General features: G+C 33.7%; 1 protein-coding gene across 1 annotated transcript in view; it reads right to left on the bottom strand.

Annotated features, from left to right (window-relative positions):
* Window positions 1–11,300, bottom strand: part of LOC141839615 (vacuolar protein sorting-associated protein 54, chloroplastic) — a 36,188-nt gene that overhangs the window by 15,110 nt on the left and 9,778 nt on the right. The window contains exons 8-11 of the mRNA XM_074727404.1: window positions 5,235–5,479; window positions 1,784–1,955; window positions 1,614–1,697; window positions 1,238–1,461 (exon numbers count right to left, since the gene is read on the bottom strand). Of these exons, the coding sequence (XP_074583505.1) occupies window positions 1,238–1,461; window positions 1,614–1,697; window positions 1,784–1,955; window positions 5,235–5,479 (725 nt within the window). The remainder of the gene's footprint in view (window positions 1–1,237; window positions 1,462–1,613; window positions 1,698–1,783; window positions 1,956–5,234; window positions 5,480–11,300) is intronic.

The raw sequence follows: 11,300 nt of genomic DNA, 5'->3' as shown, positions 1-11,300 counted from the left end.
TCTTCTCGATCAACACTACCTCATCCTAGCACATAGGACATCAGTTGACACCAAAACCATGCTGTTACAACCAGGACCAACACCCCCAGACAGAACAAGATTGTAAACCTCAATATAAACAGGCACTAACATGAGTTAAGAAAGCATTAGACAGCTCCAAGCAATTAATGCCAATAAACCATCCTAGAGTCCATAAATAGAAGTAATCCAACTGCCCATTCTCTCAACATCCCATCCTCCTACAAGCTCAGTAACATCCATGTTGCTGTTTCTGACCTCATGGAACTCAATCTCGCCTCTCACTGCCTTAAATATCTCCTTTGCTTCCAGATGTATTGATCTTCTCAGACCTTACATGTCCCTCTCCCCTTCAATATATTCCTGGCGTATCATCAACCATTGACACTTAAAGAGGAGACAACAGAGACTAGGAAATGAATTGGTAAAGGATGGGATAGAACCAAAAGAATCAAAAATTATTTTGTCTTTTCTCACTATGGCAATATTCATTCTAATTACAACATTTATCTAAGAGACTAAAACAACAGGCAGCTCTTAGTATAAAGCATAAATTTTTTGTTTAAGCTAAAGTGCATGTGAGAATGAAAAGTCATAGTATAGCTAGATATGATAACAAACCAATGAAATAATTACTCTACCTTTGGCGTAGACAATTTAGTCAATGAATAAACCTCCCATTTTATCATAGCAACAAGTAATTGTGATTCTGACTTAACAACTTTGTTTAAGGAATTAACCAAAGCAAACCTGCATTGCGCCAGCTCCAAGAACAAGCTGACAAGTCCTCATGTTGAATAGCTTCAATATTTCCACTACACGATGAACCACTTCAGATGACAATGATGGCAGGAATTTACTAATATCAACATACTCTGATAGCATCTTTAACAATATTAAGCCACTGCATCAGATTATTTTATGGAATAAGTTTAAAGCACTTGCAACACAAATTATCAACATAAAGAGTAATATAAAACAGACAACTAATCTAACAGTTTACTTTCTAGCAGTAAAGGCAGGATTGTTGTGGATGCTTAAAATAGATTATTTCACGGGTAACTAACCAGTTTACCATGTGATAGCCAACACCTTGATACACCAGCATTTGAGAAGCTGATCTTCCATGTTCATTTGAACTAGCATTGCTATTCTGTTTAGGTGTAGACTCTACAATGGTGTTTTGGTTTACCATAGCTGATAGGGGGAAGAAGTTTGCTTATCATAATCTGCAGCTTGATCAGATTCTTTCTGAATAGTATGGTCTTGGTTAGAAACAACAGTTGTTTCAATGGTCCTAGAATTAGGATTGTTTGACAACAGTTCGCTATCGTTTATTGACACATCAGCAGAAGACAAAAATATAACTATGGCCTGGAATTCATCAGGGACATCCACAGCAACCCAAGTTTCCTGATCGAGGACTGCCTTGATTTTGGTCATCTATACAGCACCAACAAGGCAAATTCAGTATGGACCATAATTATCATAGATATGATTTTATGTGCAACAACATTAGGTACTTTAGAATGAATTTGAATATATACTTAATTTCAAGAAACATAATGTTTTCCATTAATTTTCCTATGACTCACTCGACAATCATGCTGATAGTCAACAAATGCCTTTGACTGCGACTGAAGAGTACCGCGAATACTATAACCCAATCTTCCACCAAGCTAGAAAAAAGGGGTAATTTCAATTTTTTACTAAGCCTATGAATCAGTTTAATAATCACAAAAAAAAATGAAAAATTTAAACGTACCTTCTCTGTAGCAGCTATAAAGTTCTGGGTTATGTCATAAATGTGTAAAAATTCTTGGAGTCTTAATTTGGGATGAAGGAGGGCACGGACACCAAGTAGTTTTGCCCATCTTCCATGAGCAGCATCACAAGCTGCAAATACAGCTTCTGTGTTTTCTCTCAGTACATCGGCACTGAAAATTACTGATAGCAATTTAGATTTCCCATGAATCACATGTAACAACCATATCATTATAAAAAAAAGAGCTGCAAGTGTGTTGCAATTAAAGAAATTCTGAAAACCAAAGCAACCCTCCTAAAAAAAATATTCAACTATAAAATGTATGCAAGATTACAAGCATGATTATCAAACCTTTCATGCCAGGAATGTAAGATCCTACAACCAAGATAAGACTAAATTTATAACAATCATATAGTTATGAAATGATTAGTTTAACTTTGTTCATACATAAAATATGCTCTTTTTTGCCAAAACACTGAAGTTTTGGCACTCGAGAAAAAAAAAATGCAAAGGGAAAAAAATTGTGAATCGGGGGGTATTTTGGTATGTAAAAAAGAGAAAGTAAAAGTGTGCCTTTTGGGAACTTCAAAACTAAGGAGCATGATTTGGGAAAAAGTAAAACCAAGTAGCATGAGAATTTTGCCTGATCACTATTATCAATATTCTGTAAAAATTAAGAAGCAATTAAAAGGATGGTTTTGAAAATATTATTAAATTAATCTTTAGCTATTATGAGGTGTCTTAAATAAGCAAATCATACCTAATGCTCTATTAAAATAATATGCACAATGATTGAGTTGCTTGTTATATTTATAATCTTTTACTCTAAACTTTCAATTCAATAGATTATCAAATTATTATAATCATAGTTTTGGAAGTAAACAAGGCAAGCAAAAAAGAAAATTAAAAGAATAAATCTCATCCTAGTTCATTTTGACACACTTTGATGCATGTTCAAGGTTACCAAGGCATTCTTCAACATGAAACAATACTTTGAACCTTAGTTTAAACATTTGACTAAAGTGGTACCCAATTAGAAGTACATGTTAGATTAGATTTGCTATTTTTCTAACTCAAGATTGGATTCATTAAAAAGTCAAAGCTCAAAGCTAAAATTGGCAACCCACTAAAAGTCGTGAGTCTTGTTTTATGCTTTACCATAGTACAGGCCAGCACTAAAAGTTTTCATGCTTTAGAAAAATATAGTATAAATAAGTTTTTTCTTTCAAGTTTATATAGTCCATTGATTATCAAATGAAACCAAGTTTAAACATATCGTTTCATAGCAAAGTTTTGGTATTTATACGGAGCAATATGGTTTTGCTGCGTACAAAATCGACACTCAGGACACTTCGGCATGCATCGAAGAGTATCGAAATGAATTTAAATGGGTTTTACTCATTTAGTCCCCTTCAATGAATTTTAATGTAAGTTTAATAATTAAATATTCAATAAAGTTAAAATTTTAATGTACCATATCATATAATAGTTGACATGCTTTAGCTTATTTTAAAGATGAATTAAGATGAGTTTTAATCATTTAAATGTCACTGACTTAAATCATCTACTTTTAAAACAAGACTATATTAGTTAGATACTTGAATTAAAAATGATTTTACATTTTTTTTTCTTCGATGCATGCAGAAATGAACTCTGATGAGATTTTCTCCCTTAATACTCTTCACCTTAAGTAGTTTACTTTTAAAAATATAACTACAATGATTGGATAATCAATTGAAATAGAATTTTAAAGAAAAGGTAAAAATAATGCTGATGTATCTTGACACACTTGGATATGTGACAAAGCATCTTGAGTGTCAACAGGGTATGAAACTCACTTGCAAGGCCACCACAGATGGAACGAGATATTCTCCATATCAGCCAATATCAAATGTTGGTACTTTATCATAGCAGTAAGTTTTGGCCATGCCGCTTTGCATGGCGAGGGATTTTAAGCCATGGACAAAGCAACACCAATTCTAGATTTTTTTTATAGAATATGGTGGTACTAACTGAGTATTCTGGGTTTTTTTGGAAATTTCAACCAATGGCTGCTTAGTTCTTCCTAATTATCTGAATATCCATTATTCTCAGATGAAACAATACCAACTATAAATATCCTCACAAGTTATCCAGTCCCACAAAAACCTAATTGCAACTTTCGTTACCTAAGATCAGAACACACTTATGAGGAATTTATGTTTAACATCAAGGGCATGCTTACTGGCTACAGATAATTAAGAAAATTGAATAAAATATCAATTCAGAAAAAATGAAAGGATGATGAGGGAAAGCTATCAAACATACATGAATTTTAAATAGTACATGGAAATGATGAAGTTGGCAGGGTTTCTATCAGCTAAGAAAGATTTTTTTTCACCTGATAGTTTCTAACAGGGCTTTGAGAAGTGAGGAATGTTGAGTGTAAATCAAAAGAATTAAAAATTGTAACGAAAGTGCTTCAGAAAATAATAGTACAACTAAATTCTTATAATCCTGCAGGCAGTGTTAATCCTTTAATTGTTTCACTTACATTAAAAAAAATATGTTTGTAATTTCCCTATTTTTATAGCAACTTAAGTTGTCGTAAAAGAAGATAGCATAGTTTATTCGTAATAATTGCTCATCTTAACTAAATAAATAATTTCTTTAGTTTAGTTCAATATCTTTAATGGAATAAAAGAAACCAACAACACTCATCCAACTGAAGTCGAAATAGCTGTGACTTAATCTTTCCCAATAACAATAATCATTTAGCACAAACCAAGAGTTAATACATGATAGATCCATAGTACCCATAATGTATAGAGAAAATTTTCTAATATTATTTGTACTTAAAAGGAAATTAAAAAAGGAAGGGAATGAAAAGGCCAAAGATGAAATGGGAAAGAAAACTAAAATAAAATTTTTATTTGGATAGATGGAGGACTGAAGGAAGTTTAAGTTGTCATTTTTTTCAACTATTTCAGTGTTTGCTATAACATAGTAAAAGGAAGAAAGAAATTTCCATTTTATTGGGGTTTTCCCCTTTAGGTTTCTTCATGTTTTTGGATAGATTAGTTTTTAAAAGATGGCTATGAAGGTCACAATTTCTGCCTCTCCCAATTTATGTGCAAATTAACAAAGAAAAAAAAATCTTCAGAGTTTTTCATCAGCTTCCCATTCTTTCAACTTTCCCTCCAAGTAAATGCTTGTGATTGTGTTAACCACCTAAAAATGTCTTTCTATTAGCAGAACAAGAACAATCAAGCGTACAAGAAAGTAACTACTAGAAACCAATTGATAATATAAGTAATGTCTATAATGTTGAAGAAACTTGTTAAGCAAACAAGAGCAATAAACAGAGAAAAGTTATCGTCCAAAAAACATTGGGGATGATGGAGTTACAGAAACAATATAGGATTTAATAACATTATGAAACCATATCAAACCAAAAACTACAAAATCTCACCGAAAATTTTTGGATGTGCTTGGACTTGAATCATTAGCTTTTCCTTGAATCAATGAGATTTTAGGAGGATTTCTGGGAAGGGAATGAGAAATATAGGGAACAATATGGCCATTGTTCTCTTGGGAACCTTCTGCAGTTCCGTTTGCAATTGCAGCAACACTGGGTTCAACAGCATAATAACCATCAGCATTTCCCATAATCAACTCAACAATCCTTTTAACTTCTGCAGCCCGCGTCAAATGTGCCTGTATTCACTAAATGGTAACAAATCATGCACAAACAGTCCTAAATTAAGCTTGAAAATCATATAAGTGAATATAACGAGATGCAGAAATAAGCAAGCCTTTTAAAAGGCATATAATGAAGTTGAACAATCATGAAATAAATTTCATCAGAAGTAGCTACAAATAAGCAGTAAAGTTTGCACAATTAAGAACAAGCAAATAAAGGCTAATAACCACACTATTGATCTTCAATTTGCATATGATAGGATCATAATTGTAAATAGTAGGGACCTAATTGTAGTAGATAGGAATCTATCTGTAAATATAGAACCTACATGGGTGTAAATGTAAGATGACAATAAAATAATATACATCGGTAAAGGAGAGTATTTAAGAGAAAACCCCCTAATTATTTTTTTTTTCGTATAACATAGTATAGAAGCCAGGTTTCCACACCTCCAACCTGTGTGGTACTCCACCACAGGTAGCCATTGGGTGGACCATATAGAGTAGAGAGAAGACTTTGTTGATTACAGATTGGAAAATTGAAACTGTATCAACTTTTTAAAGAAAGTAGGAAGGCTTGCAATAATCTAATTGGCAATTCTTTAATCTGGATTCTTTTTCAATCTGGAATCTGATTCTTCAAGCTATAGCATATTCAGCCAATCTTTTGCAGATTGACAATTGCAATCGAGATTTTGCCAGTTACAGGGATATATATTGTTAGTTACAGGGACGATAATGAAAGAGAGATTGTTGAGGTGGAAAGACACCAGTTAATGGAACATACATATTGGGAATCTACATTGTTAGTAACAGGGACAATAGTGAAAGCGAGATTGTTGAGGTTGCAAAAGGACAATAGTGAAAGAGAAATTGTTGAGATTGAAAAAAGGAGCCAAGTTAATGGTGAGATGGAGATCTAACAGAGAATGGGTCAACTAGGTCAGTTAATGTTGCAAAGTGGTCATTACAACAAAAGCAACAGTGATTGTGGCAAACAATATTGTCCCCTTAGGTGATGGTAGAAATGGCACAGGATATGAGGGTGATTGATAACCAAAAGAGAATAGGCAAGCAGTAAGTTGGAGAAGGAGAGCAAAAGAAGGGGGAAGGGGAACGGGAACAGAAGAGGAAAGATCAAAGTATAAGGGGAAGAGCAAGAAAAGGAAAGTGTTCAAAATGTTGCTCTGGCCAACAGCTTTGGAATTGGTGTATAGGGACACACATCTTAATGTGGGATTTGCAAAAAAAAAAAAAAAACCTTTTATAAATTTTAATGAAATTTAAACATAATGATAGGGATGCTTTTATTTTAAAATAATCTAGCTACATAAGGCAGGGTTGATAGAATGGTGTTGAGCGCATTTTAGGAAGATAGGGAAGAGTAAAATATTATGACAACATATTTGGACTCATCATCTAACCTCACACTCAACATCCCTATTCATCACGTGTGAAAATTATCAAACTAGTCATGTGGAACATTTCGATTTATACTCAAACCCAAGTCCAACTAACAAAGATTAAAACCTTTTGGGAGTACATTGTAATTTACCCTAGATTATACTGGTGAATAATATTGAAAAGCTAACTTGGTCAAACTGAAAGATCCAATTTTAAGTAGGTTTTTGATAAATCAATTATATAAAAAAAATTCTTTTCTCAAGTCATGCACGGAAATTCCCACAAAACATGAGAATATATCATGTTTTTCCTGAGATAAAGAGGTTATCCACAAATGATAGGACCCATGATCTGTAAACATTTTAAGTAACAAAATTGACTGAAACAGTAACATAATATTGTGATGATTGGTTTTAACATGTTAACTCTCTTCATGTCCACACACACACACCGCTCCGCCCATTCACAGTCGCACAAGACACCAAGATCAAATGTAAAAGTTTTATTATAAAGATGAGGTGACAGACATCCAGATCCATACTGTTTCAAGTACTTGCATTCCAGTCTGAGTAACATAGACTAGCTATGTGTATGTGAAAATATGATAAGTGAATGGAAAATGGAATAATTCTAAATACTTTTACCTGCACAACTCTGTAAATAGCCTTCAAAAGAAGAACAAAGCTTTCAGGAGATAGACTCCGCAACTTGCTTGCAAGGGACAAACTTCCACCTGATTCAAGATGTAAGAACATGAAAACAAGAAAAATAATATTAATGATCTTTATGTACGCAAAAGAATATGCCAATTGGTCAGACCATCTGAATCACCAACTCTATCGCTGGTAACTAGATCAGAATCCATTGGTCGAGCTAATAGAACTGGAAGAGAAGCAGCGACTGTAGCTTTAATTGAAGCTTTCATTTCAGTAATAAGTGTATCACGGTACAGCCTCAACACAGACGGAAGCTTTGCCTAAAATAAAGTATATAGATCCTCTTAGAAAGAAACAAAATTTTTCTTTAACAAAAGTGAAGGTGTTAGTTAAACCATAGCTAAACAAAGATTACTTGGCAATCACCATTCCACATGAAACTACTGAAGGTATTTTCCTTTAACACATTAGTTAGCATAATCCAAGTCCTATTAAAAAATGGAAAGGGTATGAGAAGTACAGAGATAAATCATGAAAACAATAATTAAGACCATGTTGCTCTAGCTGCAACACAGACGGAAGAAGATACAAGATGGTATCTTCTTCGTTCCTCTAGCTGCATCAAGGCATTCATCCAATTCCTCTAGCTTTGTCTTCTTCTTTTCTTTTTGTCGAGAAACCAAACACAAGAAACGGTGCAACCAACACAATGTGTCAACACAGCATGATATTAGATCATTCCAACTAGAGATCGATACCTAGGCTCATAACAAGAATGCCTTTGTTTGAACAAGAAATAGCCTTCATCCATGCAAATTCAAAGTACATGGGGAAAAGAACAATACAATAAAAAAGTTAATAAATATGAATAAAAAAACACAAATTTCAATCCCAAGCCCAAATGAAAAATGTTGAGTGTTACATTAGACCAAGACAACCAAAGTTAAAATTTCTCTAAATCTATGAAAATGAATGGCCAACCCCATTGTTGGAATAAACACAACCAGAAATGAAGATAAATAAATAGTAAGAAAAGTGAGATTAACTATACACATTAACATTGTTACTTCAAAAAAATATAACATATCTATCAAAATAAAATAAAATGAGGAAGGAAGGAAACTTGCTGTTCTTAGTAGACCAATGATGAGTGGAAGAAGAAAATCTTGAAAGTTAGAGCTTTCCTCATCCTCTAACTTCACCTGCAGTAAAACATAGTACCTTATGTGACTTGCAGTAATTTACATCAGCCTAGTGCATGCAACTATTGAAGTTTAGGCAAATTATTGATATACTTACAGCAATTTTGGACTTCAAATGATGAAAGAAAACAGAGAACAAAAAGGCATTTTGAATAGATGTAAACATGAATTTGACATTAAAAATATTGAAAAGCAAACACACATCAGAGATAGTAAGGTAGGAAATTTGGAAAAGACTACTAATTCTAACAACTGACAGGATAGTTGTTGCAAACTAATTCAAGTAAACTGACTGATATCATAATGGAAAATAGTTGGCAACTAAAAAAATAATTAGTTCTCTTGTTATCTATCTTCTAGGTATAAAGGAGAGTTGTGACCATGGAATTTTGCCTCCGTACATATCTTGTTAGTAATATTTTCAATTTTTCACATTTTGTATCATCATCCCTAAGGTCTCTGATTAACACATTGAATATCAAACAAATTCTGTGCAGCCAAGGTGCTACATAGAGTATATGAAATTTATGCAAGCTCCAAAGACACAATTGGAACATCTTGTAGAACTATACTATCAAGATGCAAAACAATATATATAAGAAAACATCTATCATAAAATGTATTCAAAAATCAACATACAAAATTCATATAAATGAAACTTTTTCAACTACAGCATCATATATCAAATTAATCAACCTAAGCAATCCATAAAAAGGAAATTGTATAGCAACTACGAAAAATGTAATACAAGTTAAAATTCTACATCTACCACTTAACATAGAACAAATCATGTATCAGTAACATGTAAGCGGTAATATTTAAAAAACAGCAGTTTGAGAGTTGCATCCCCAAGCAAAAAAATTGTAAAAAGATAGCAGTGCTCTTTCTAAGATAGTACTTAGCTACCAGAATATCTTTAGCATGTTCATCATCATAATGATCTTTCTATTTTATATTAGTAGTGGATGGTTTGACTGGACCATTGTTTATTTAACTAGATTGAATTCAACTGAAATGGATTGGCTCATGCATGGGTCCAACTCACATAGAGCTGCGCATTAGGCTACCTACACTGCAATGGCTCACATACTGCAAAATGTCACCACATTAGAAAAGGCAATCTTTGGTTCATACATTAAACACCAAGGTTTGAAATGTTTCAGTACTCAGCCAGATCGAGAAAGTGTTGTTATATCAGTGTCGGAGATGTGCCGAAGAAGAAGGGAAGAGGAGAGGCAGTGGAAGAAGAGGGGAAGGAGAAGAGGTGGCAAAAGAAGGGGGAAAAGGAAGCATTTGATTTCGTCACGTCACTTTTGCTCACAGAAGATATGTGGAGCTGGCTGAAGGTGCTCACGAGACAGCTTCGTGAAATCACATAGCTTTAGGTGCTTACGGAAGGCTTGTGGTGGAAGAATTCATGAGACAGCTCCGCCAAATCACATTGTTTTCGTCTCACAAAACAGAAGAAGATTCACAACAAAAGATTCATGAATGGTGTTACAAGATTGCGCCGCCTTGGTGCTTGTGGAACAGCAAAAAATTTGTGGCAGGAGAAAGATCTCATAAACCCTTGTTGAGTTGTTCCACGTATTAGTTGGCGGGCATAATGAAATATTTTGTTCATGCCGGCTGGCACGAAATGAAACTTTAAGTGCTAAGCACCCATATAGATGTATATAAACAACAATTCAGTCATATTTATTTGAAGTTGGAGAAAACTTTGTTTCGCTCATATGTCATTATCATGTGGATGCCAATTCAGCATGATTCTTCTAAAATTCATTTATTTTTCTATGCCTTTCATGATTTAAATATGAAATTGCAACGCCAATGGCAATAGCATGCAATTATAAGCTCAGCAATGTTAAGAAAGACACGAACAATCGTTCTTGAAGGTATGCCACAAACCTGTGATTCAAATAATAACTATAAAAGTGAAAACCATAGATGAAAGTATACGCATAATTTTCCATGTTGCTTTCTATGGATGAACTGATATCCCAACTATAAGAAACCAAGTAGATATACAAGTGATTCAACGAGTGGTATGCATAAAACAAAAAAATGAAACTAAAGGGTCGGGTGAAAGATATTAGTGGACCAAGACCTGCCATGCACATCACCATCTGTTACCCAAGTTGGGTACAAGTAGCCGACAAGGGTGCAAATCCAAGAGTCTGGCACATTTTTTATAAAAATTTTATATGTGATTAATAGAAATATTGATGTTCACTCAAAATGTGTGTGTCTAAATGTCACTATCCAATACAGGTACAGATGCAGTAGATAATGAGTCAAAGTATCAAAGATCGCAATAATCTTGTAATTCTAATTCATAACCCTAACTCCATCAACATTTCCTACTTTACGTCAATAGCAAGATGCATATTTATAACTTCAATACTACCACTTTCTCTAGAAAATTAGAAATGACAAAGCATAAGAACAAAGATGAGGGGTGACATACTTGGTCCTCTACTCCTTTCATAAGATCACCAGCCTTACTCACTAATCTTGATAAAATCATTGAATCAACAACCTTGCCATCAGGTATGGAAGCACGCATGAATTCTG

The sequence above is a fragment of the Curcuma longa genome, chromosome 11 (assembly GCF_044706935.1).
Source record: "Curcuma longa cultivar G26 ecotype Majalengka, Jawa Barat chromosome 11, ITB_CL_G26_1.1, whole genome shotgun sequence".
Taxonomy (NCBI): domain Eukaryota; kingdom Viridiplantae; phylum Streptophyta; class Magnoliopsida; order Zingiberales; family Zingiberaceae; genus Curcuma; species Curcuma longa.
The sequence above is the reverse complement of the archived record's forward strand: the minus strand, read 5'-3'. Positions and strand labels throughout refer to the sequence as shown.